The 27518-nt window shown below is 37.3% G+C and overlaps 3 protein-coding genes across 4 annotated transcripts in view; 1 reads left to right on the top strand and 2 right to left on the bottom strand.

Annotated features, from left to right (window-relative positions):
* Nucleotides 1–299: 299 nt before the first annotated feature.
* LOC133531494 (zinc finger protein 888-like) lies at nucleotides 300–16306 on the bottom strand. Its single transcript, XM_061869749.1, has 5 exons — nucleotides 15384–16306; nucleotides 12342–12474; nucleotides 9627–9665; nucleotides 8160–8279; nucleotides 300–6133 (listed from the first exon to the last, which is right to left on the bottom strand). The coding sequence occupies exons 1-5, from the start codon at nucleotides 15501–15503 to the stop codon at nucleotides 5292–5294; spliced, it is 1254 nt and encodes a 417-aa protein (XP_061725733.1). The 5' UTR covers nucleotides 15504–16306; the 3' UTR covers nucleotides 300–5291.
* On the top strand, nucleotides 16307–27231 carry LOC133531489 (zinc finger protein 271-like). Of its 2 annotated transcripts, none has more exons than XM_061869739.1 (5): nucleotides 16307–16454; nucleotides 16557–16921; nucleotides 19981–20238; nucleotides 20754–21443; nucleotides 23291–27231. In XM_061869739.1, exons 2-5 carry the CDS (start codon nucleotides 16840–16842, stop codon nucleotides 25153–25155), a joined length of 2895 nt encoding a protein of 964 aa, XP_061725723.1. In that variant the 5' UTR covers nucleotides 16307–16454; nucleotides 16557–16839; the 3' UTR covers nucleotides 25156–27231. The 2 variants fall into 2 exon arrangements, with proteins under 2 accessions (XP_061725723.1, XP_061725724.1); XM_061869740.1 differs by having other exon boundaries at nucleotides 16695–16921.
* LOC133531493 (endothelial zinc finger protein induced by tumor necrosis factor alpha-like) overlaps nucleotides 22031–27518 on the bottom strand; it is a 33298-nt gene continuing 27810 nt past the window's right edge. Inside the window, exon 3 of the mRNA XM_061869748.1 lies at nucleotides 22031–22169. Within this exon, the coding sequence (XP_061725732.1) occupies nucleotides 22096–22169 (74 nt within the window). The 3' untranslated portion in view covers nucleotides 22031–22095. The remainder of the gene's footprint in view (nucleotides 22170–27518) is intronic.

Raw genomic sequence — 27518 nt, forward strand, 5'->3', positions numbered from 1 at the left:
CAATTTTTGTGTAATATCGCGCCTCCCTTCTTAAAATATTATAGGTGTATAATACCTATATCTATTATGATCAAAGAGAATTTGAAATAGAGGCGGATTGTCAAAGTTAACTTTGTAGCCACAGTAAAACTGCCATCTTTCGATTCATTCAAACTTTTAGAACCCCATTTGACTTTGATCCTTATTTTCACTGATATGTGTTAAATATCAAAAAGTGGCGCCACCTACTCGAGCACAAGCGAAAGGTATGGCGGCATCTTTTATTATGGCTATGTATATAGGTGAGTAAAAGACGGAACACAAATACAATATATTTTAATAAGTGTAAATATATACATACGTAAAATGGATTGTTTCTATATTACATTAATACCTGATAGGGAAAGTAATACTGCAATGTTCTGCCGCCAGAGTGCAGCACTAGCACAAACTTTAAACCATAGAGATTTTGACAAGTACTTACTCACAGATTATTAGTTACGAATAAATGACATTGAAGGCCATTCCAGACGGGTTGATCAGGAAAAAAATCGGCGCCAATCTCATCTAGCGTCCACGCGTACACAATTTTAACACTAAATATCTGGAATACCGTGTTTTGTTCGGAAAACGTATAAAAACCCAAAAATGCGCGTTTTCCCAGGGATTAGACCTAGATTTTTCGCACCTGAAAACCCCCATATAACAAAGTTCATCGAAATCGTTAGAGCAGTTTCAGAGTTCCCCAAAATATATATGAATGAATGAATGAAATCGTTTATTCACAATGAACATATGGTAACATAAGATCTTAAATTACAAGCTTTGTGTCCCATGATATATTCAGTCTATGTAGGCGTGTGAAAATAGTTGTCAGTGATAACTTGATTAGATCACAGTCATTTAAAATAAATTAGATTTACAAGATTGAATTTGAAGTTCTAAAGCGCCGCAAATATGCGGGTCTATCAAGCAACCACATATTTGCGGCGTTTGCAGTTGAGACTTTGGGACCTTGGTGTCAGGATGCCCATAGTTTATTTAAGGAAATGAAAAAGATGCTCCTCGACACCACTCCCTACCCTAGGGCTGGCTCATTCCTTGGCCAAAGAATCGGCATTGCCATTCAGCGGGGGAATGTAGCCAGCATTATGGGCACCCTTCCGCAGGGAACAGATTTAGGGGACATTTTTTGTTAGTTTCAAGTTAGTTTTTATTTATTTGTATTATGTTAAAATTGATTATCGAGCCTTGTAGCTTGAAATAAATGTCTTTTTTTTATTATAAGTCAAACTTTAGATGTTAAGACATTGTTATTCTATAAAAAAAATACATACTATATTTATTTAAAATAGATTAAATATAATTAACCATTAACTAATAAAAAGTAATTTAATGTGGTGTCAATAGCATGAAAATATTAAAATTACAAAATAATAATAAATAGAATGAAATAATTATATAACATCTTCTGAGGGTCTAAGATGGTCGGCTCTTTATCATTTGTCACCATACCTGTCCCGTTCTAACAAGTATGTAAGTGCGAAAGTGACGGGCATAGTGACAAGTGATAAAAATAGAACCATGATGCCGCCGCTGTAGGGCTAAGATGGTCGGTTCTTTATCATTTGTCACCATGCCTGTCACGTTCTAACAAGTATGTAAGCGCGACAGTGACGGGCATAGTGACAAGTGATAAAAATGGAACCATGCTGCCAATGCAGATGTCAATTAACATTTAAAATGTATGCAATAAAAATTCGTTTATATATATACAAGAACTGCTGCTCGTTTAAAGGTATAAGATAAGATTTTAGATTTATGGTGAGATTCGAGTGTTCAAAATAAAAAAATGCCCCTAAACGCGGCAACTAGCATCGAAAATTAGCATACTTGAGTCCGCATCTCCATTTGAACGGTCAAAATCTAAAAATGGAATCAATTGAGATTGGTGCGCCCGTTACATTTTCGCGTCCGCACCACCTGATTTGATCAGGCAATTCAATTAGATTGGGCGAAAATTGTTCCCGTCTGGACTGGCCTTGATGCATCAAGGTGCTTCGTTTATTGTTTGTGCTAGTGGCGGCCCCTACACAGTTTTGCATAATATTCCCTATTATAGCTACGACTGGTTTGGCCTAGTGGGTAGTGACCCTGCCTACGAAGCTGATGGTCCCGGGTTCAAATCCTGGTAAGGGCATATATTCGTGTGATGAGCATGGATATTTTTTCCTGAGTCATGGGTGTTTTCTATGTATTTAAGTATTTATAAATATTTATATATTATATATATCGTTGTCTAAGTACCCTCAACACAAGCCTTATTGAGCTTACTGTGGGACTTGTCAATTTGTGTAATAATGTCCTATAATAATAATATTTATTTATTATAGCTTAACCTAACTTAATCTTAATAGTAAAGTATTTTATTTCATTGCATGTTTGAGAAACACTATACATACCTCGGCGTGAAAAGGGGTTGTCTGCCTCATAATCGATCCTCTCGTCTATTACTCGGCCGGCAACTCTTTACTTCCCGGCCTCAGGGATCGGAAACCGGTATTTTTATACTACGTCGGTGGCAAACAAGCATACGGCCTGCCGGATGGTAAGCAGTCTCCGTAGCCTATGTACACCTGCAACTCCAGAGGCGTTACATGCGCATTTTTTCTATGGGAACGAAAACGGTATTTTTTCGTTCTTTGTTAATTATTTCATTTCTAATTGGGCAATCTAATAATACGAAGTCGTTATCTAAAAACACAAACGAGTCCTATATTTGGAGTATAAAATAAACCGAAATATATGTTTATTTCAAAGTTTTTCCAAATAACCGGTTCCGATCCCTGCCCGGCCTCTCTAGTAATGTACTATTATCTAAGACTGAATTGAAGGGACTATTACATCTGTACTTTCTTAGTTGTGTATCTAATAGTTACCTTTACGTATTTTCCTATTTACGGGCAGTTCGGAACAAGCCCAGTTACGACTTGTTATGAATATCTTTATTTTATATTTAATGGAACTAGGTCCAATTGTATATCTATTAGTTTAAACACATTTATATATGATCGTTTGTATCCTAAAAAACTAAATAAAAATATATCTGTAGCTGATCGCCCCGTCAACAGTATTAAAAAAACGCGGAAAAATTGCTTTACACTTTATACAATCATAAATATACGTAGCTACATACACACAGACACACATGCGCGCGCGCGCGGAAAAAGCGCACAATATTTACAAATGACAAATATTCACACATAATAAATATGACAACATAATATTGTACAGAAACAGTAGATTAAAATAAAATGAATACAGAAATAAAATAAAAATACCCCACAAACTATTAGCCCCGTCAAAAATTAACATTTAAGCCCCGAACTGTTCCCTACCTGGCCCAAACGTTCCAAATATGCCAGCTGCGTTGCCACGCTGAATGGCTAAGGATATTTGTTGGACCAGATAAGATCCAGCCCGGGGGTCGCAGCCTCTGTCCCTCAACCGGCGTCCAATCTCTCTAACCAGCTTCTTGGCCTCGGCGCACCATGGCCCAGCCGTCTCGACAGCGACTGGAATAAAGTCATACACTGGTCCGAGGTTGGCGTATTTCCCGTGTTTGAACTTAGCAGCAGCCTCAGCCGCTGCACCTGCCTTCTTACTTGTGTGGCTGACATGAGTGGGAGCAAAAGTACACACACATGTGGCATCCCACAGCAGGCTCCGGCCTTTTGCCCACGGGACCAGTGTTAGACCGTCCGGCCTCTTGCCATCTGTACGGCTTAAACCAGGGGGTTCCAAAATACAGGGTACGCTTGCCGAGACCAAGGCGCGTCGAATCAGCTCGTTAATAGCTTGGTGCCTAGGTATTCGTCCCACACCGCACACAACTGAGACCGTGGTGCCCATTAAATTCGACCATTGCTCCACAAGGACATCTGTGGGGCTCACATACCTTACTCCCAAGCCGTAAGGCAACGCTGCCATTGTCTAGCAACGTTCCTAAGTGGGGCGATGGCAACGGTGTAGCCAAGCCCCTGACTCGGGCTCCGCAACAGCCTTCAATCGTGCCGCATCTGCCCCAAGAGCGCCGTCCAACAAACTCGTATGTATATTTTTACAGAGATTGTCGTCCCACTAATCCCAACAAGGCCTAGTTTACCCTCTGGGTTGGAAGGGCAGATGGCAGTCGCTTTCGTAAAAACTAGTGCCTACGCCAAATCTTGGGATTAGTTGTCAAGCGGACCCCAGGCTCCCATGAGCCGTGGCAAAATGCCGGGACAACGCGAGGAAGAAGAAGAAGACAGAGAATGTCGTCCCAAAGCCTTTGTGATGCAAGATTCTCCGGTTGTAAACCTTCTGGAGAGCGAAAAGACCACTCAACCAGCGCCTCACGACCAAACGGAACGTAGATACTGCCACCATCTAAACATAACATTTACAGTACATATGGGGCTACTTTATAGCACTAGTGCGAGAAGTAGCATATTACGATACTGTGTCGAACATTTAAAGGGCCATATGTACTATAAAACGTTGTACGATACATGTGCGAATAGGTAATTCGCAACTCGTTTCGGTCGTGTTTTAATTTATCGCCACTCGTTTCGAATTTCCTATTTTTCGCACTTGTATCGTAATGTACTATTTAGCGACAAGTACCGACGACGCGTGAGCCGAGGCAAGAAAAGCGATAACCCCGACATCCTGCATGGCACGGACTCCTACACCCCCATAACGAATGGGAAGCGTTGCCTGCCTCCACGGAACCTCATCGAAATGTACGTTCAAGTTACTTACGTACGAATTTACAAGTGCGACAGAGAGGCAAAACGTCGAACGTGGTTCGCGGTAGGCCCTCTGTTGAGGGGTATGATAATTACGCACTTGCGATAGATATAGTACCAGGCGGGTTATCGTACGTAATTTTTTGTGATTAGCATCCTTATTTTAGTAAATTAATTATATATTCCAGTATTTTTATTTGTTTATCAGCTTTTCAGATGTTTGCGATAATTTTAATTTCATAAGTAAATTCTTACTTTTCTCCTTGCACCATTTTTTACATATTTAGCCCGTTAGTTGACTTGTAGAGAATGCTATTGGCATTAAGTCCGCCATTTGGACATTATTTTCTTATTATGTGCAATAAAGTTTAAATAAATAAAATGCTGGCTTGACGTAACGAAGGGTGTGACATAGTCTCACAAAAATAGATACCGAAATTACCGAAAATTGGATAGTTTTCGGTAATCACGGTAAAAAAAAGTCAGAAAGTGTACCCTGGGTAAAGGTCACCAGGTTACAGTTTAAGATGTGTACGTATAATAACGGACACGTTTATGTCCTTTTAGATGGTGTGCACTAATAAACATCATTTTGCATATTTCGCAAGAATACCGCTTTTCACCTTTATGACTCAATTTATGTTTAATCATATGGGTCAACTTATTAAACGGCTTCTCGCATACATCGCAAGGGAATGGTTTCTCCCCCAAATGCCTTCGTTTATGCGCTTGAAAATGGCACAAAAACTTAAACTCTTTGTTACAGATGTCGCAGGAGAACATTTTTTTCTTGATGTGCATTTTTTGATGCGTTTGAAAATTGTTCAAAAATCTAAACTCTTTGTTACATATTTCGCAGGTAAACACTTTCTTCTCGGAATGGGTACGCATGTGTGCGTTTAAGCCGTTTCTGCTGGCGAATATCTTTCCACAGGAATCGCAGGTATACATTTCCATATTGTCCATTTCCTTTTTTGGCTTTGGTGCGGCTCTATCTTTATTTTTGTTTATTCTTGGTTTTTTAATCGTTGCAACCCTAGATCTTTTTCGCTTGGGTGATTTAGTGTGTGTCGCTGATACATGTTGGCTCAGTAAAACCAATTGCTGGAATTTTGCGCCACAAGTACCGCACTCGTAAGGAGTGACGTCGCTTATATGTCGCTCGCGTGTGGCGGTCGTGTTCTCGCGTGTGGCGGTCGTGTTCTCGCGTGTGGCGGTCGTGTTCTCGCGTGTGGCGGTCGTGTTCTCGCGTGTCGCTTGCGCGCGGCGCGCGGCGAGTGGTGGCAGGTGCTCGTAAGGTGTGTCTTGGACTGTTATGAACTCGGGCTCTGGCGGCTGCAGTCCCACTGGTGACTGGTTTGATGCTGGAACAGACAGAATGTAATTTAAATCTCTTTTACAGTACACATGGGGCTACTTTATAGCACTAGTGCGAGAAGTAGCATATTACGTTACTGTGTCGAACATTTAAAGGGCCATATGTACTGTAAAACGTTGTACGATACATGTGCGAATAGGTAATTCGCAACTCGTGTCGATTTAAAACACTCCCTTCGGTCGTGTTTTAATTTATCGCCACTCGTTTCGAATTTCCTATTTTTCGCACTTGTATCGTAATGTACTATTATCTTGTCAACATGCGATGGAACGAAGTATATTGAAACTGAGAAAAATACAATAAACGAAAAACGCAGACAACCGCATGAAAACTAAATTGACAGATACGCTTGATTTTAGTTTGAAACAGAAGTGGAACTGGGCCGGGCACTTATCATGATACGAAGACAGGAGATGGACTTACCAAATAACAAAATGGCCGGGGGGCCCAACCGGGCAAAACAAAATGGGGAAGACAAAAGAAAAGATGGGCCGATGGCATAATAACCATAGCAGGTACATGTTGGATGCATACGGCAAAGGACAGAGGAAGGAGGAAAGGAATGGAGGAGGCTCTTACCCTCAGAGGGGCCACATAACAAAGAAATGGAAGAAATAGTTGTAAATTAGAAACACATTGGAAAACTTGTTAAGTAGAAAATAAACCTTTAATAATAATAAACTCTTTTGAACTAACAATAGTTTTAACGCATTTTCCTACTCCTCTACTGTTATCTGTCATTTATGCATTCATTAACACGAATATAAGAACATACATAAAAGATTTCTAGAAAAGTCTATATTGTCTATTCCTCATAACAGCTCTTGTGCTTTTATAAGCTATAATGTTACTGCGATTAATGGCTACCAACCTAACAAAACCAAAACGAATACAGTTTTAAATTAAGTGCATTGATGCCAACTTACAAAATATTCATTTGGTTGCATAGTAAAAATAATTACTTCATAAGTCAGAAACACGCATGTGACACCCGTAATATAGCAACACCCATAGACTACGAAGACCGCTTAGCGTTGCTTGTTAGTCTCCGTAGGCTACGGTGGCCAAAATTGAGAAAAAACTGTCCAAAAAATTAATTTAGCAAGTAGCAAGTACCAGGGCCTCATGAGTTACGAGGTGTCGCGGACCGGCCGGCCGCGGCCCGGGGCGGGCCGCGCGCGGAACAAGGTATGCTCGCGCGTCTTGGCTATATACTTTTGCTGTAATTTGTTTACCTAAATTAAGATTTATTTTTGTTGACTCGTAGGAAAAATATTGTATGCAACGTTGTATAAGTAGGTCAAAAAATTCTCGTGGCGTATTCCTTTACAATGTTCGCCTACGCCTTCGGCTCCGGCTCACATTGTAACTCACGCCACTCGCCTTTTTTGACCCTTCTTATACAACTGTTGCATAAAATACTATTTTAAACTTGTTAAGCTGTAATAATTGAATGTTTTGTGGAGTGGAGTTAAATATATATAAGGTAATGTTACAGTAAACTAAGCTAAACTTAACGCACTCTAGCGACTAGATGGCAATGAAACAGATTACACAAAGAAATTAAGTTGTCTCAGCTAGAAGTTCAAGGATTTGTTTCTGGAAACTTACTCTGCTTTTGAAGATATCTGCGGCCGTGAACAGTTTATTGTATGAATTGCAAAGGCGGCGCAAAGGTATTTAAAAAAAGGTAAACAAACAATTTGTACATTTTCGGGTAGTTTTAATATTTATTGGTTAACCAACCAAATACAAAACCGCCTGGATCTGTCCGTTCAGTGACCTGACTTTAAACCTACTTTATTTGATTTGAGGGTAGATTTTGTTTACTTTTATTTAAATACCTATAGATACAGAGTATAGATCTGCCCATACCACTCTTTTTGTCGTAGTTTAAGGACATACCCGGGTCGATTATTTTTATCGATTCAAAAAAACGGAGCCTTGGAAGTTCGCGACGTCTGTCTCTCCCACTCTGAGGCACTAAGTAGATAAATAAAGTATAATCTCACCTTGGACTTGAGCCTTGTCCTGTACCACCTCAGGCCCCAGCGCGAGGTCATCACTCATCTCGTGGTCGGCGTACAGCTGGTTGTCATCGGCCTCCACTTTAACGTTGATCTCCACTTCACCTGTCAATAAATAATAATAAGTGGCTAATAGATCAAGTTTTTTACGATTGAAAGGAGTATTTTTTATTTAAGTCAGTGTCATTTTAGATGTACTTAATATAAATATATGTAGACACCCTAGCCCCGTCTCATCTCCACGGCACAACTGCAAAAGCCGGCGCGGTGGCAAAGGCGGCCGAAAAATTAAAAAAGATTAAATATAGAGGTCTCGGCCCCGAATATATACGATTTCGTACCTTTTGGCGTCGAGCGAGATCCTTGGCCCGTGGGGTCCGAATGCGTCTACACTATTCAAGGATTTAGAAAAAAATAGCAGATGCTACCGGTGATCGTAGAGCTGGCAGCTTCTTCGCACAGAGAATAAGTATTGCGATACAACGAGGAAATGCTGCCAGCATCTACGGCACCATGCCGCAGGGGGATAGTTTTTAATTATTTATTTTAAGATTAGTTTTATTTATTTTTTAGATTTTAAGTTTTATTTGTAGTAAATAATTGTATGCGTTATTTTTTTAAATATAAATTTAAATGACCTTGTATATATATATAAATCTCCAGATTTAATGTGTGTTTAATCATAGAGACTATACATCTCTATTGTATTGTAGTAATTATTTATTTTAAGATTATTATAATGTAATGTTTACCCAGGTATTGGCTGATGTATTTATAAATGTTGTTATGTATTTTTCATGTCACTATATGATGTTACTATAAATGTTGTATTGACTTGTACTCGTAAAAGTGCCCTTGAGGCCTACTTGCAGAATAAATTTTTGAATTTTGAATTTTCAACCCCGCAGTGTCAGGAGCCGGCCGCGGAACCGTCGGAACTTGACACCCTTCGGCCAAAACTCCTTGTTGAAGGTCGCTAGACGTTCAGTCGGAACGCACATTACAAAATAATTAAAATTAGCATTGTTTTAATATTACAAATTAACTCCTGCCCGTCATATTTCATTTAAAATTATATAGTAATCATATTTTATTTATTTTTATTCTTTTATTTTTGACACGTTTCTGCAAGTTAGTTAATATTTTAGTAATATTTTAATTTTATTTTTTTATGTTTCAAAGCTTTGATGAGCCATGTTGCTTGAAATAAATGCAATACAATACAATATGCGTCTTAACCTATCCACGTCAGAATATTAAACTTCTTTAAAGCTATCTAAGCCCCGCCCTAAGGAAATAATCACTATCATCGGTAGCATAGTAGATGGAGCGGCGGGCTGGTAATTCGGGGTGACGAGTTCCGACTTGTGCTTTATGTTTCATACAGACAGCTATGCTAATTTGTAAATGTATTGTAAGGAAAAAAAAACAAACAAAAAATGAAATACTTACACATCACATTCTGGAAGGTTCCATCTGCATCTTTTTCTTCTAGAACAAATAAATAATATACTTTTAAAACATACGTTTCATCAGAATAAACCTGTAAACCCACTATAATGTAAAAATCACCATATATGCATCAAACTTAACTCGAATATCTTTTGGTGTCACTATAATTCTATGGCAATAGTAGTATTTTATACATGTGATATAATATAGAGAGCTTTTCAAACGAGTGCCGTGTTTAGGCAACGAACCTTGCTGAGTTGCCTAAGTAAGTTACGAGATGAAAAAGCTTGATTATATCACTATTGTATACAATACTTTTTCTACGAGTCATCTAAAATAATACTCTTTTTACTATTAAACCTAAATAATGGAAATTGGTAAGTATCTCAGTAGACAAAAATGTAGACATAAACGCGCGACTCCCGCCCCGCGCCCGTTAAGTCTTTTCTATAGGAGTGCGGCGGCACGTGATTGGTCAATTTTTTTATAGTTAACTACAGCGTATCGAAATGAATTTTATAGTTGAGTGGGAGCCCATAACTTTATACATTTCTGTGGAATGAACTGTCACCTTCAAACCTTCAAGAGAGCGTACTTTCATTTTAAATGCCGGCAACGCACTTACAACCTCTCGGGTGATGGGCGACGGTAATTGTTTACCATCAGTCGATAAGTCTGCTTGTTAGTCCTGTATTATAAAAAAAGAAGAAAAAAAATTAAGAAACTTCCGGTCGAGCTCCATATCGGTGATGGCGTCTCGTGAATAATCCTTTTTGTTTTTTGCTGTTTTGAAGTGTAATATTAATAGTATATTATTATTATGACGTTTATTTGACATTTGAACGGTCTAGTCTATTAAAATCGCTGCCAACTTATTTTGGTCTGACTCTAAGAGTTTATCACCATACAATGTCTTGCTCTTATAGCACAGTTTTGATATTCGCGAAATCGTCATATAAATAATAAATTATAAATATTATACAACATTATTACACAAATTGACTAAGTCCCACGGTAAGCTCAATAAGGCTTGTGTTGAGGGTACTTAGACAACGATATATATAATATATAAATATGTACAAATACTTAAATACATAGAAATCATCCATGACTCAGGAACAAATATCCATGCTCATCACACGAATAAATGCCCTTACCAGGATTTGAACCCGGGACCATCAGCTTCGTAGGCAGGGTCACTACCCACTAGGCCAAACCGGTCGTCAAATCATATAATTTCGCTCTTCCTACCTTGATACTGGCTAAAATGTCCCAATGGACAGAAGCCATTCTATATTAAGGTTTTTGCCAAAAAAATTATATAGCACTTATAGTTATGTATATAACTATAAGTGTTTTCGACGACCGGTTTGGCCTAGTGGGTAGTGACCCTGCCTGCGAAGCTGATGGTCCCGGGTTCAAATCCTGGTAAGGGCATTTATTCGTGTGATGAGCATGGATATTTGTTCCTGAGTCATGGATGTTTTCTATGTATTTAAGTATTTATACATATTTATCTAATATATATATCATTGTCTAAAGTACCCTCAACACAAGCCTTATTGAGCTTACTGTGGGACTTAGTCAATTTGTGTAAAAATGTCCTATAATATTTATTTATTTATAAGTCTGTATCTTTAGGTAGTTAAATAAATGTAAACAACGTGTTTTTACATTTTCGGGAACTTGAATCATTTATCAGTTAACCAACCGAATAGAAAATTGCCTGGATCCGTTCCTTCATCCTTCTGGCTTTAACAATATTTCATCTACCCTCAAATGGCTAAATATTCGATCTCGTTTTAGGTTATTTACTAGAGCGAAGTAACAACAAATAGTACAAATTAAAATATACAGCAGCTTCGTTGTTACGTTAAGTAATATATCGTAGTAAAACTTTTGTAAGTTTTGACACATCGAGTTAAATTAATTGACTCAATTTTCTTACCTAATTCTTTTAAATACCTAAAGATACAGACTTATGGACAATGAGGGTAGGGTTTGACATTTGTGTACAAAGTGAGGTAGACCTCGCGTAGGCAACCGTTGCTAATAGCCCCGCACCGACTGCTGGCGAAGGCCCGCGCAGCGCTCAGCGTTGTCGGAACGAGCATATATAACCATGTCCCCCTAAACATAAAAGAGGCAAAAAGCAACGCAATATTCTCTAAAAAACTGAAGACAATGTTAATGGACCTGGCGTGTTACACTTTCTCAGAGTTTATGCAAATGACCAACCCGTTGACCCTAACACATCAAATACCAAAAATAAATAATTAATAAGAATATATATAAATGTATAATGTAACTCTAATCATTAATAAAACTAAATGTGCTTAGGTGGATAGTTATTTATTATTGACAACCTCCTATTTTTTGGTGGGCTTATTTTAAAAATAACTTAACCTAAGTGTATTTCTACTAATGTAATTAATTATCTTAAGATAAAGTGTTACATGTATAATGAGAAGCGATTAATTGAACTGTTTCACGTGTAAATATGTTGTGTTTATAAATAAACGAAATGAAATGAAAAGTTATGAAAAAGCAGTTTGTCAATGCGAACCTGGACCAGTACATGTGCGTGGACCCCTAAACCGTGAGGTACATTAGTGGCGACGAGAAAAACTAGGACAATAGTGTGCAATTACAGTGGTAAGCGGTTACCATCAACCATGGACATCCACAACACCAGACCAGTTGGTTGTGCCTTACCTTTAACATGTGCTCCCTGTGTCCGCAGCTCCGCCTGGCTCCGCTGCACTTGCAGCTTGAAGTCACTTGCATCTCGCAGGCGGCCCACGCACACCTCACAGATCCCACGCTCGCCGTTGGTGCCCAGTGTCAACTGTATGGTTTGAATTAAATAAATATTATCGGACAATCTTCGACAACTGGTCTGGCCTGGATAATGACCCTGCCTATGAAGCCGATGGTCCTGGGTTCGAATCCCGGTAAGGGCATTTATTTGTTCCTGAGTCATGGATGTTTTCTATGTATGTATTTAGATTTTAATTGTTATTTATAAAACTGTAATTGTGATATAATGTAAAATTCAAACGCCATGTGTCTATAAATAAATGACTATGACTAGGTATTTGTATATTATATACATGTCTCTACTCTCTGGACATTGACCGAGATCCCTAATAGAGTTCCTTCTCAGGAATGTTCGAATATAGTAAATTATTTGATTAGATAAACATAGATCCCTAATAGAGTTCCTTCTCAGGAATGTTCGAATATAGTAAATTATTTGATTAGATAAACATAAAAAAAATTTAAAGTTAAATTTATTTTTTTATACTACGTCGGTGGCAAACAAGCATACGGCCCGCCTGATGGTAAGCAGTCTCCGTAGCCTGCAACTCCAGAGGAGTCACATGCGCGTTACCGACCCTAGCATTCCTCCCCCTCTTTGAGAAAATTTATTAATTCGTTGTTGAAATTAATTCAAAGAAATAGGAGCATACTGTATCAGTCGTTCACAGTGCCACTAGTGACATGACATACTCTTTAATTACCGTGTATCTACATACAGGCTGTTCCGAAGCATTAAATCGTAAATCATTAATATCTCCGTTAATACTGTATCGTTTAGAATCAGACTTTGTACATAGGTTAGAAATACCCTAATCAACACGTCCTATTCATCTATGTCCAGAGGGTAGAGACACGTTGTACATATATTGTTGTCATAACACAAGCCTTATTGAGCTTATTCAGGAACAAACATTTATGATTAGCCCACAAATGAATGCCCTTACCCGGATTCTAATACTCTGTAAGCAGGATCACTACCAGCTAAGCTAGGATTCTGTTCACCCAGATAATCCTGAAACTTAAAAATCTTACTCTGAATTTTTTATGGTATGTAACTATACAGTGAAACCTGGATAACTGAGGCTTCAAGGGACCTGCTACTTTGTCTCACTTAAAGAGGTATTCCACTTACCCGTTAACTAAACTAAACTAAAAAGTAAACTCAGTAAGCCAGGTATTAATAAATTTCTGTCTCATTTACAGAGGATTCCATTTATAGAGGTGAAAATAGAGGTTATTTCAGTTCTAGAGGTAGTAACTTATTTTGTAAACGTTACATATGAGTTGTAATCTTTAAAAATATAAATAAGGTAAGATAATCGTTGTTCCTCAGAACATTGAGTGAACTTTTTATATTTAAATATTTTTACCAATTTATTTTTGATGATTTTACAAAGGATATGTATTTTGTCACATTTAATTTGAAACAGGCTTTATTGCGTCTCGCCATTTTCATAAATGGAAATAAATTTTTGGTTTTTCATGTTACTTTTTTACACAAGATATATATATATATATACAAATTGCTGTAATTTTGACAATCATCGTCATAGTTTTTATTTATTTATAATAATGCCTAAACAATTATAATAAATAATAATTATTAAAATATTATTATAGATATTTGGGCATTATTCAGTTGTTATAAAACATATTGAATTCCTTATATAAATTGTTAGGTAGGTCCAAAACATCTTTAATGTTGTAGAAAGAGTAATCCAAAATTGCTAGCAACATGCTGACAAGCAGCCATTTTGTGATGCTTTATTCTCACTATTTCAGATTTGTGTGTTTATGAATAAAATTATATTCTATTCTATTCTAAACACCATTTTCTTAATTCTAATTATTTGGGTATGTACTACCTGTATTCTTCATCTCCGCTGGGAGCTTGTTGTATACTTTATGCCCTACATGTAGCATGATCATATTGTCTAAGGCCCCAAAGCACTAATTTTATAAATACAGGGTGGACAAATAAGAATGATACACTTTGTTTTTAAATTTTAATTACATTAAGTGGAAATTTTATTAAATATTTTTTTCATAAATATATTATTCAGGGTTGGCAATTGTATACGGAAGATAATTTCTGCCAAATGTCTACCACTAGCAGCAAGCAATTTTATCTCAAATGTTTCTGTTGTTTAAAACACGTTGTTTGCTCGATTAATTTTGAAAAAAAGTGACATTGATTGGCACCCAAATTCCCCAAATTTTGCAGCTCTTGACTTATTCCGTATCTAAAATTACGTGTCTATGCTAACGAGCTGATGAAATTTAAACAGTTAAAACCGACTATTCGACACAAATGTACTAAGATAATGCCAAAAATGTGCGAATAGATGCTGAACATTGGGATGATAAGGGCTTACATTTGCCTGCTGTTAGAGGTGGACATATGTCAGACATTATGTTTCGCATGAATTTGCCAACCCTGAAGAATATATTTTTAAAACAATACTTAATAATTTTTGAACTTAAAATTGAAATTGAAAACAGTTAAAATTTAAAATCAAAATGTATACTTCTTATTTGCCCACCCTGTACTACATTAATAAATTTCAATGAAACATAAAATAAGAGCCAAATTTAACAGCCCCAAACACCTGTCACCATCATCAGATCAGCTCCATGTCATCATAATATTGCAATGCCATCTGATTTAGATATGTATGCAAAATTTAGCTCAATCGGAAATAGCAAAGTGGGTCAAATTTAGATTCCAAGATTTGACACTAACAGGGTAAGTTAAATAAAAGCTCGTAATAATATCTATAACACTAACCCACGAGAATCATAACACAAAGTTTCAAAGCAGGCTTGGTAGTAGAAACAGAAGAACACCGTAACAAGTCATTTCTTTAATTGAATAATTTGATATGTAGCTGATGACTTCCGTCTTAGATTTAGAGTGTAAAACTATAAATTTACCTGTAAATCGAAGCAGTCTTTAAGCATGTCAGAATATATCTCCGTTTTGCCGAGATATGTGTAAGGCCTCGTCAGATCCTTGTCCGGACCCCCCTTTAGACAACAAAGGCACTGATGCATCACGATGCTTTATTACAAATAGGAGAAAATAGTAGAGACTAGAGAAGGTAATTATGAATATTCTAATATCGATTTATTTTATTAGTCGTGTTGATTTTTTCAGAAAATGTAATCATTAGCATCATTACGTATAGTCTTCTGTGTACAACGCATGAATGAACGCAAAAAAGCCATTTGACAGGTGTGACAGGCTACTGGGCTATAACCGCGAAAATCGAAATTCGTTAATTGCGGGAATTTTTCTCTGTCACTCTAATTACGTGTTAGTGAGAGTAAAAGAAAAAGATCTCTGCAATTTGCGAATTTCGGGTTTTTGCGGTAGGCCCCCTGATCTGACAGAAGCTTGATTTCAATGATTTGCCACGTTTGCCGCACTGGGTAGCATTTAAGGCGGTTATACACGACATACTGTAGTGTGGCGCTTCGCTCTCATACGCACGAGAGTTTAAAAAGTGTCGCGTCGAAACATTATCCACACTTCCGATTTCGGGCCTGATAATCGTTTTTCGTTTCACGGAATATCAGCACATCATCAACAATATTTAAAATGTACAAAATACTACAAGAATCTTCAAGGTTTGATATTTTTACGTTCCGGGAAAATCGAAATTCGCAAATTGCGGGGATCTTTCTCTTTTACTCTCACTACGACGTAATTAGAGTGACAGCGAAAAATGCCCGCAATTGACGAACTTCGATTTTCGCGGTAGGCCTCCTGATATCGGGTCTGTCAGGCCTGATAAAGTGTGGATGTAATAATTGACACTATAGCGAGTGTGGATGTAATTGGCCCTTAGTTAATACCACCTGTTGCCGTCAACTGTCAATGTGTTTTTTGTACTTTTACTTTGTAGGTTATTATTTTTAGATTATGTTAATTATTGGCAGAATCATCAACACCTTGATGGAGCCATAACACGAAAAATTGATTGATTAATTATGCTGTTCATGGTGTGTATTTTCTTGTCTTTTTTGTATTTACTGCCCATTTTCTAAAAAACTAGTCCTATTTGCTTCAAATGATGAACAGTAATTCAATAAATCTCATTTCAGTTTTAATAAATAAGACTAGTAAATTAAATAGTTACGAGTGATTGACTGCTTTGTATTTACTGATCCTTCCCGTGAAGTCTCCCGGACATTCAACAATCTCAACGTCAATTTTTGATCTGTTACTTACGAAACTACTAGTGAAGTGAAGATTCGAAGTGTGTCAACCCATTGAACGCTACGTGTACCGTGCGCGGCGCATCGTGAACCTTGTCACAATGCACGAAGGATGATATTGGGCTGCAGCTGAGCGGCAGTTCACGTGTTTGGCAGTCAAAGGGTTAAGATGTTTGTGGCGGCGCACGTAAAGAAGGAGCCCGAGTGCGAGAGTGGCCCCAGGAAAGAGTCGATAGGCCTCGCGGACCAAGGTGAGAATCTGTTGTTTAACACAAGGTAATGTCTGTTTCTAGGAGGTCGCGGGTTCAAAACCCCGGCTTGTACCAATGAGTTTTTCGGAACTTATGTATGAAATATCATTTGATATTTAACAGTCGCCTTTCAGTGAAGGAAAACATTGTGAGCAAACCGGACTAATCCCAACAAGGCCTAGTTTACCCTCTGGGTTGGTAGGTCAGATGGCAGTCACTTTCGTAAAGACTAGTGCCTATGCCAAATCTTGGTATTAGTTGTCAAGCGGACCCCAGGCTCCCATGAGCTGTGGCAAAATGCCGGGAAAACGTGAGGAAGAAGAAGAATGTCTATGTTTCTAGGTACTCTGAACATACCACAAGAAAGAGAATTAATACCAATATAACAATAATAATATCTGACAACTGGTTTGGCCTAGTGGGTAGTGACCCTGCCTACGAAGCTGATGGTCCCAGGTTCAAATCCTGGTAAGGGCATGTATTCATGTGATGAGCATGGATATTTGTTCTTAAGTCATGGGTGTTTTTTTTTTATACCACGACGGTGGCAAACAAGCACCGACGTGGTATAAAAAAAAATAGGTTAGGTTGGGTAAGAACTGCGATCCTCACCAAAACGAACTGTTCCCACAAAAGTGGGTTAGGTTAGAACTGTGACCCTCGCATAAATGAACAGCTGCCACAAAAGTGGGTTAGGTTAGGTTAGAACTGCGACCATTGCAAAAACGAACTGCTACCATAAAAGTGGGTTAGGTTAGGTTAGAACTGCGACCCTCGCAATAAAATATGCTTAATAACATTAGAATAAGTAATCAATATTGCAAGTGCTATTATGGCAAATAATAGGATTTTCGATGGTAGGGCAACCAAAATTAGGGCATACGGGTGTAAGGCCAAGCAACCATAGGCTATGTAAAATTAGGTAACATGATGGTTAGGACGTACGACCTAGCCCTAAAAATAATAAATAATAAAAAGACAGACAGAGCCCATACAATCTTGATATTTAATCTTAAAAACTAATTATTAATTGATTTTCTTAACTAGCATTACAATTCACAACTAAAAAGTAAAATAAAAATAATTAGACCAGATAAGAATTATGCTCAATAACATTAGGAAAAATACCCATTATGGAAAGTGCCATTAGGGAAAAACATATTAGGACAAAAAAATCGGCCATTCGATAATAGGGAAATCAAAATAGGGCATACAAGTATTAGCTCAAGCAACGATAGGCTAAGTAAAATTAGGTAACATGATGGTTAGGATATATAATTTGTAGGCCTAACAATAATTAGATCAAACAAGAATACATAACATTAGGATAAATACTCAATATGGAAAGTGCCATTAGGGAAAAACATAATAGGACCAAAAAAATGGGCCATTCGATAAAAGGGAAACCAAAATTAAGGTATACGAGTGTTAGGACAACTGATCATTATGACAAACAATATTAGGGAATGCAAAGATAGGAGAAAAAACTTTAGGGATTCAGATAAGCACCCCTAAGTGGGTGACACCCGGGGGTGACGATTAGTAGTGCCACATATAAAAATTCGTAAAACTGTGATAGTTTGCAATACCGCTATTAAGGAAATAATATACAATGTGCTCACATTAAGGAACCCGAGAGATTTCGACAGTATTATTCCTGATCATATTTTTTTTTACATTTCGCCCAGTTTCAGAGTTAGAACCATTTAATTTTATTTTTACTTAGTGCAAAACCCCTTATTGATCGCGTTGTTGTCACTATGGGACCAAGTCCAAATATCCTTATTGATAGATGTCAAAAAGGGACAAGTAACACTTTGCAAAAGCTAGAGGCAAGGAATAGAATCTCCATAGGTAGAACTGTTGCAAAAGTGTCCAGCTGTCAGCTATAAATAATAGTTCCAAATCTCTCCAGAGTAGCATGGAGTACGGAAGGTGGAGGTAAGGAAATAAATCTCGATGTACCAAAAAGTGTCATCAATAAACCTTAAATAGGTGGCGCTACAATACCTAGAATACTTGAACAAGAAAATCAAATCATAGACAGAGCACTTCACTCCGTCAATAGCGCCTAGGTTCTTAGCTACTCTAGTGCTACTCTGGAGAGATTTGGAACTATTATTTATAGCCGACAGCTGGACACTTTTGCAACAGTTCTACCATAAGAGATGCCACTCCTCTTAATTCCACACTCCATAATATGGAGATTCTCTTCCTTAAAAAAAAGTTAAATTTCTTTTTGAGTGACAGTTTTACAAACAGCATTAAATTAAACAAATTAGTACAAATAATTTAACGATAAATCTAAATAAAACGAAAATAATGTTCTTCATATAAGAATCAGATATCTACTTTATTTCAAGTAGGCCTAGCCACAAGCTCTTTAGAATAGTCATTTTCTTTACATAATATATTATGTATGTATGTAAACACTTTATTGTACATTCCGCAGATCCATAGATTGTTAGTTACAAAACACTAATAAAACTACATTATTAAACTACCTAATATTAACTGGTTACATAAGAATACTTATTTCTTAGGTCGTATGACATTGAAGGTTAGTATATTGGTGAAGAATATCCGAATAGCAGAGAGGTGGCTCTGTTATCATTCTCAAGATGCTATTTGCGCTCCCCCTCATCCGCATCACAACAGATGCCGTCTTCTTCCTTAATATGGCATAAAAGTCTTCTACACCGGCATCGGCAAACACCCCAGAGGCGCTGCAGCATCGAGGAAGAAAACTACAGTCCGCGAGAAAAGCTTGCACCAAAAAGTACATTTAAGGCCAAAAACCTATTACAAGCTTCTATTTAACTTGCCGTGTTAGTATGTATGTTTGTGTGGGTCAAATCTTGGATACTCCTGATTGAGATGAAATTTTGCATACTTTTGTAATTCGGGTGATAATGAAATAGTATGGTACCATCGAGCTAATCTGATGATGGAGACAGGAGGTGGCCATGGGAACTCTGTGATAAAACTGAGCAACTTAACTGTGGTTATTACAATTTTATATTTACTGTAGATATGTGCATGATAATTCTTTTGTGCAGTACAAGTGAAGTCGGAGCCTGAGTTTCAACACGAGGATGCAGCATGCATTAAAGAAGAGCCGGGGTGTTCCGACAGTGTGACGCGCGCCGGCCTGTACGAAGACCGCGAGGTGGAGCAGGTGGAATCCATCAAAGAAGAGCCCGGGTGTTCCGACAGCGCGGCCCGCGCCTGTCTGTACGCCGACCACGAGGTGAAGGACGAGCTCGTGCTGGGGCCGGAGTGCACGCACCAGCCAGACGTTGCCCTCGTGGTTTGCAGTGAGTTGCACAGTACAGTCAGCGATAAAAGCTTGTATCAAAAATGAAAGTTTGGATAAAACCTTGTATCAAAGATGACATTTTTGACAAGAAACCTATAATAAATTAAAGAAATTGCGTTAGGTACCTGACGCTTTTTTAAATGTTCAAATACATATTTGATATTGAAATTAGCTTATTGCAAGGCTCGGAAACCGGTTAAATTTCCAAACCGTTATCATGTACTTGGCGCAAAACATTTTAATTTCGGTTTCGCTCGAAAAACCGTTATTTTTTAACCGGTATTTATGAGAACAGTTATTGTCAAATTAACCGGTTTAGCACAATAAAAACCGGTTTCTTATGTCGGTGTCTATGTTTACGTGGCACACCACCAGGCCAACCGGCCGTTTTGTCGGTTTTCGAACCGGTTTTTTTGGGTTACCTACAATAAAGCTTTCGTCGAACTTTTATAAGAACGTTCGCGTTGTTATAAAAGTTCGACGCTCATAAAAGTCTTGGCTTATTGTTATCAGGCTGGGCGCTAGCTGACGCCGATGGCTGCGTACAAGATCCTGAGCACACGCAGCAACAGCCAACTCTGAGGGATTGCTCCGTGCAGCTTCAGCGTGTAGACAGTCAAAGTTGCGAACAAAAAGACAGCAAGAGCACAACTGACAGCCATTCTGAGAGTAAAGATAACCGTGTCACGCACACGGGCCAAAAGACTAACAGTAAGAACAAAATCTACGAGCAAATTACCCATAGAGACAATATCACATCTGGCAGTTATAGCGAGTCTGACAGTAAGGATGATGTCTACATTACACACAAACTAAGCTATAAGAAAAAGACAAACAGTAAAATCAATCCTAGCTCCGAGCAAAATACCTATACTGAGGACAGCACTATTGACAGCGAATATGTCAAAGAAGATAATACAGATAACTGTAAGAAATATATCTGTAAAACTACACTAAGGGACTGTTTTGTGAAGCTTAAACGCATATCAACCAAACCAGCGAACATCAGAAGGACTTTAGAGCCTTTGAACACAACTAGCGATTGTGATACTCAAAATGTCTACAACAGAGACTACATAGAATTGTGTAATATCTGCGGCGAGCGGTTTGCGCTGAAGTCGGATTTTGCGAAACATATGATGGTACATATACAAATGCCTAGAACGGAGCAGGAAGCGGGGAGCTGTGAAATCGAAGAAAAAAGTAAGTTGATATTCTTTATAGCTCTCTCGCGTTAAATACGAGCGTTTTCACATTGTTGATTTTAAGGGAGTCTGAGACAATCTGCGTCTGCTTCTTATGGAATATATTGGAAAAGTGAGATGAGTACATCAGAAATTCGCTAGCCTAAATTAATTATTATAAATTGTATATACAGATGTCAATTGGACGACCGGTTTGGCCTAGTGGGTAGTGACCCTGCCTACGAAGCTGATGGTCCCGGGTTCAAATCCTGGTAAGGGCATTTATTCGTGTGATGAGCATGGATATTTGTTCCTGAGTCATGGGTGTTTTCTATGTATTTAAGTATTTATAAATATTTATATATTATATATATCGTTGTCTAAGTATCTTATCTTCTAATTACCGGGGGCCCTTGCGGATACACTTCGACCCATAGGGATCTTTTGTGTAGTTGCCCCCTAAGGAAAGACCCATTAGCTACTCAAGAGCCTTTTTGACCATTTCCATGTGTCGGATGATGGAGCTTATGGGTAGCCTTTTGAATTCCTTTACTGTGGGACTTAGTCAATTTGTGTAATAATGTCCTATAATATTTATTATTTATTTATTTATAATCACAATGAGACTGAACTCACATCTTCCACCGACCGGCAATCCAAAGACGTGGGTTCTAGTCCCACGCTGAACAGAGTTGATCATCGTTGATTTCCTCCATTGTGATTGATATCTGTACGTTGGTACGATCTGCAATAAAACAGAAAAATATATATTAACATTTAAATTAATTCTCTTTGATTACAACGCCATCTATGGACTGCCTATGGAAGTGCATACCCTTATGGGATGCCTATAATATCGATCATCGATAAACCATCTAGGGTTCAATAAAGTATTAAAAGGGTCGGATAGATGGCGCTGTTAACTTCACAAACTAACAGATCTAATATCGGATGTAGAATCCTAAAATGCTTCCGATAGTGTCGGATCCTACATCCGATAGTGTCAGTCCAACATGACTCAAGTGAAACTTGGCCCATGGTGTATATAGTATAGACCGACCCTGTAATACCGTCTGATTTAATTTATTGTCTTTTAATTATTTATACAAGAATTCAAGTATTGGGACCCTCGACATCTCTAAGGATAATTTAATGATTTTTTTTATATTTTATCTCTGATACTTAGAGACTTATACATTGCCGGAATTGAACCACAAGCTCACCAAAATACTATTGAAAACACTTAGACACCAACTACGTAAAATAGTAGGATTAATTACACTAAACAAACACCTACACAATATGGGTAAAACAGACAGCCCCATGTGCAGAGCGTGCGTGGAAGAAGAGGAAACAACAAAAAACATTGTCCTAGACTGCAAACAGGTAGAAGTATACAGGAATAAATACCTAGGGACTCCGTGCACACTAAAGGAGGCAGTTAGCAACCTGAAAACATTGCTAGGATTCGTGGAGGAGCTGGGGTGGTTAGAGTAGCGCTACCTCGATTCACGCAAAATAGGCACAATGGATGTCGATTTGCGGAAAATGCCCAGAAGCACTAACTAACTAGAGACTTATACATCTCTAAAGAATTTTAGTATTTATTGATTTTATTTTTATACATTAGTTTTTTTATTTGTGTAATTTGACATTTAGAGACAGTATACAATTATACATATCTAATAAAGTATATATTATTTCATCTATTAAGTTTTGTAATTTTTATTGTTTCTAAAAATGGACATGTAACAGTGCCCCTGTGGCCTATTTGCTAAATAAATGTTTGATATTTAATATTAGTCTTTCTCAAGGTCATTAAGATCGATTGACGGTAAAACTATATTACGCATGTTCTTTCAACAGACTTGCCAATGGTTTCCGATGACGAATGCTCTAAACCAACGCTCGAGCCGCTCCGCAACGCACCACAGCTACCCTTGCGGGACTGCTGGGTGAAACTCGAACGCATCCAACTCCGCCAGGCAACCAACGACCAGGGAGACCACACGGACAGAGATTCTACTGATGAATCTGACGAAGCAATACACATTAAAAATAAAGTGCTAAAATCTGATTTGATGAAGCATATTATGATCCATAACTACATGCCTATAAGTGCTGAGGAAATGGTCAAAAATAAAGTTTGTCCTATTTCACACGACCAATCACCAGCAAATCATGGTAAAGCAACTTTGAGGAAAGAAATCAATACTAGCATAGTTCATAACGACGAAGAGGTAAATACATATATTTGTGACATTTGTGGTAAAACATTTCATCTGAAACATTACTTGATACGCCATATTCAACTACATTCACTAAACATGTATGTAATGACATCAAAAATCAAACAAATTCACGTTGAAAAAGAGAGACCATATATCTGCGATCTATGTGGGAAGAAATTTATACGAAAAGTACACTTGGTAACACACATGCGAACTCATACTGGCCAAAAGCCATATAAATGCGAAATCTGTAATATGCGGTTTAAGCAATCGGGTGGTTTGATTGGTCATAAACGAACGCACACAGGTGAAAGACCGTATTCGTGCGATATATGTCACAAGACTTTTATAAATTCAAGTAATTTGAAATATCATAAGCTAGTACACGGTGGTGAAAAACCATATTCGTGCAACATATGTAATAAGAACTATACTGGATCGACTGCTTTAAGAAACCATATTCTTACGCATTTAGGGGTGCTTTTTCCCTGTGAAATATGCGATAAGATGTTTAAGCGAGCGGATGCTTTGAAAAAACATTTACTTATCCATGAGGGAGCTAAGCCGTATTCTTGCGATATTTGTCTAAAAGACTTCAGACAATCCAGTACTTTAAGATTACATCAACGAATTCACAACGATGAAAGGCCTTATTCATGCGAGATTTGTAAAAGGACGTTCAAACTTTTACGTGCTTTAAAGTCGCATAAAAAAAGTCACTCAGGAGAGAAACTCTACTCATGCGATATATGTCAAAGTAAGTTCGCGCGAGCAGTAACTTTAAGCATACATATGCGCATACACACAGGGGAAAAGCCTTATTCATGCGAAATTTGTAAAAAAGAGTTCACGCAAATGGGTCATTTACAAACACACAGGATACATGTTCATTCGACACTAAAAGCATACTCTTGCAACATATGTCAAAAAAAATTTAAGAGCTCTGGTAATTTAAGGAATCATAAAATAGTTCACTCTGAAGTTGAGCTGTACCATGTCTGCCAAGTATGCAATAAGAAATTTAAAACATCGAGCTGTTTAAAAAGTCACGAAAAAATTCACTTAGAAGTGAGGCTGTACTCCTGCGAAATATGCCGAAAGCGGTTTAGGAGATCGTGTCATTTAGAGATTCATAAACGAATGCACACCGGTGAGAAACCTTATTCCTGTGACATTTGTAATACGAAATTCGCGCAATCGAGTAATTTACGTACACATAAGCGATCTGTCCACCTAAAACCCTTCTCCTGCGAAATGTGTCACAAAAATTTTAAAGAGATGCATGATTTAGAGAAACATAAACGGCGTTTTCACGCAGAAGATAAACAATACTCTTGTGAAATATGTAAATATACGTTTATGCTATCACAAAATCTTAAGAGACACCGACTAATCCATTTAGAAACGAAGCCTTATTCCTGTAAAATATGTAAAAAACAGTTCATCCGTTCAGATAGTTTGGAACAACATAAACTAATTCACACAAGTGAGAAGCCCTAGTTTAGTCGTTTACATTCATTAAAAATACATGAAATAAAACACAATGAAAAAGTCCTAAATACTTAGTTTTTGTCGGGAAATTGTATTTATCTTAACTAGATGACATGATATTGTTATTAAATATGTACATATACCAAAATATATATAATCAAAAAATCAAAGCGAAATGTGCTCCATAACTATGAATTAAGCATATTGAAGAAATAAACTTACGTATTGGAATACTTTAGTATTTTTGTTTATTAGCACAATCGGAATAGAACAAACCTCGAAATCTCTTGAACAGTCCAGAAATTTGGTATGTATTTAAATAAAAGGCCCCTTATTCATGTCCATACCATTTGACATTTGGGGACCTCGAGGAATCGCAGCCATCTTGGAAAATGTGTACCATCCTGGAGAAATTCGCGTTTTACTCAAAAATCTACGTTATCTAGGAAAATATGGTGTAATAAATTAAAATTTATTAAATTCTACACAAAAAAGTCCAAGATATCTTTGCGAAAAGATACATCTTGTTATAGAAAATACTTGCTGAATCTAGATTTAGCGCTTATACACTTCCAGAGAACATTATTCTAATAGGAAATTCGCAGGGATATGAGTTGTGTATACATTTGTACATAATCTACCCCAATATCAACATTTTAGTTGACTGCGACTTCTACAGAAAGTAGGGTTATGGGTTTAAGTACTGATGATTCAGTACATCCTGTAGCTTAGGATACTGGCCGGATATTTAAAAATGACATATCGGTAGATTCCTCTTGCCCTTCCCAACCTATTTACACTTGTTTTATGAAAGAAAAATCAGTAGAGTCGCCTTGACAGGCTATATTTTGAGTTAAAAAAATTTTCTATAAGTCCAACGCGACCTACACTCTATTTTTTCCTATTAATGTAATTATCACTCAAATAAAAAAGTTAAAAATACAAGTGTTTTTTTTCTTCTCTGTCCGTCCGAAGTTTTCATATCATGTACTTTTTTTTTTAATTATAGGACATTATTACACAAATTCACTAAGTCCCACAGTAAGCTCAATAAGGCTTGTGTTGAGGGTACTTAGACAACGATATATATAATATATAAATATTTATAAATACTTAAATACAAAGAAAACACCCATGACTCAGGAACAAATATCCATGTTCATCACACGAATAAATGCCCTTACCAGGATTTGAACCCGGGACCATCGGCTTCATAGGCAGGGTCACTACCCACTAGGCCAGACCGGTCGTCAACTGTACTGCGTAAAGTATATTGACTCTATGCTTAACTATCTGCCGTATTATTTTCTTTATAGCACTTATCGTATTACGATGCCTAGGAATTTAATGATCTGCCGAATTGGACGATCGACCGATAACATTATTATTATTATACATATCGACACTGACAAAGTTTTTATTTCCTTTACTTTTCGAATTTATATCTATTTATATTATATTGAATATTTATTTATGTTATATTTATATATGTATGCATTATTTTATGGTTATTTTTCTATCAATGTGTATTCAAAACACGCGTTTCATTAAGTGTGCGCGATGCAGTAATAAAGTAAAAAATACTTTATTTAAGGCATTTTGCCAGTCTTTTTATTCGTGCTGCCTGTGGGTGAACTATACACAGCGGGCAATCAGTGCCTTGAGGGTGCAATACAATCAATACAATAACACGCTCAGGATGCTGTTGGGACTGCCAGGTACTGCAGCGCATCAGGCACGTTTGCGGAAGCGCGAGTACACGGCTACCATGCCATCATTCGAAAGCCGGTCGCCTCCATCATGCGCCGCGTGCGGGGGAGTAACAACAGCATTCTGGACGAGATCGCTAGCAGTTTAGACTCTCCCATAGCTAGAAACTGGAATAATCTGCATGTAATTAATTAATAGGCATAATTTTAACCCTTATTAATATTTATTTTGTGATTATATGTAACGCTAAAATGTACCTTTTTATTTGTATACGATTTAAATTTAATTTTAATATTTTTTTTTTAATTTACGTTATTTTAATAATTTTATTGTAATATGGATCATTTGTTATCTGTAATAAAGAATTGAATTGAATTATTTTCAGTGATTGTACACTTTTGTTTGTGTGTCATTAATTCATCGTTACTTCTGTTCTACTCATTTCCTCAAAGGTTAACTGGAAGAGATCCCATACAGAGATACGTTCGCCTTTGTTGTATTTAATTTACTCTGTAACTGTGTTTTTATTTCTATGTATAATAAAGTATATACATACATACAAAGTGCCGAAAATATATAAATACGACTTTATTGCTCATTCGTTAAAGTGTACATATTTTTTATTTAGACCGTGTCTATATTTTCTACTTTGCTTGTAAATT

The sequence above is a fragment of the Cydia pomonella genome, chromosome 25 (assembly GCF_033807575.1).
Source record: "Cydia pomonella isolate Wapato2018A chromosome 25, ilCydPomo1, whole genome shotgun sequence".
NCBI lineage: Eukaryota > Metazoa > Arthropoda > Insecta > Lepidoptera > Tortricidae > Cydia > Cydia pomonella.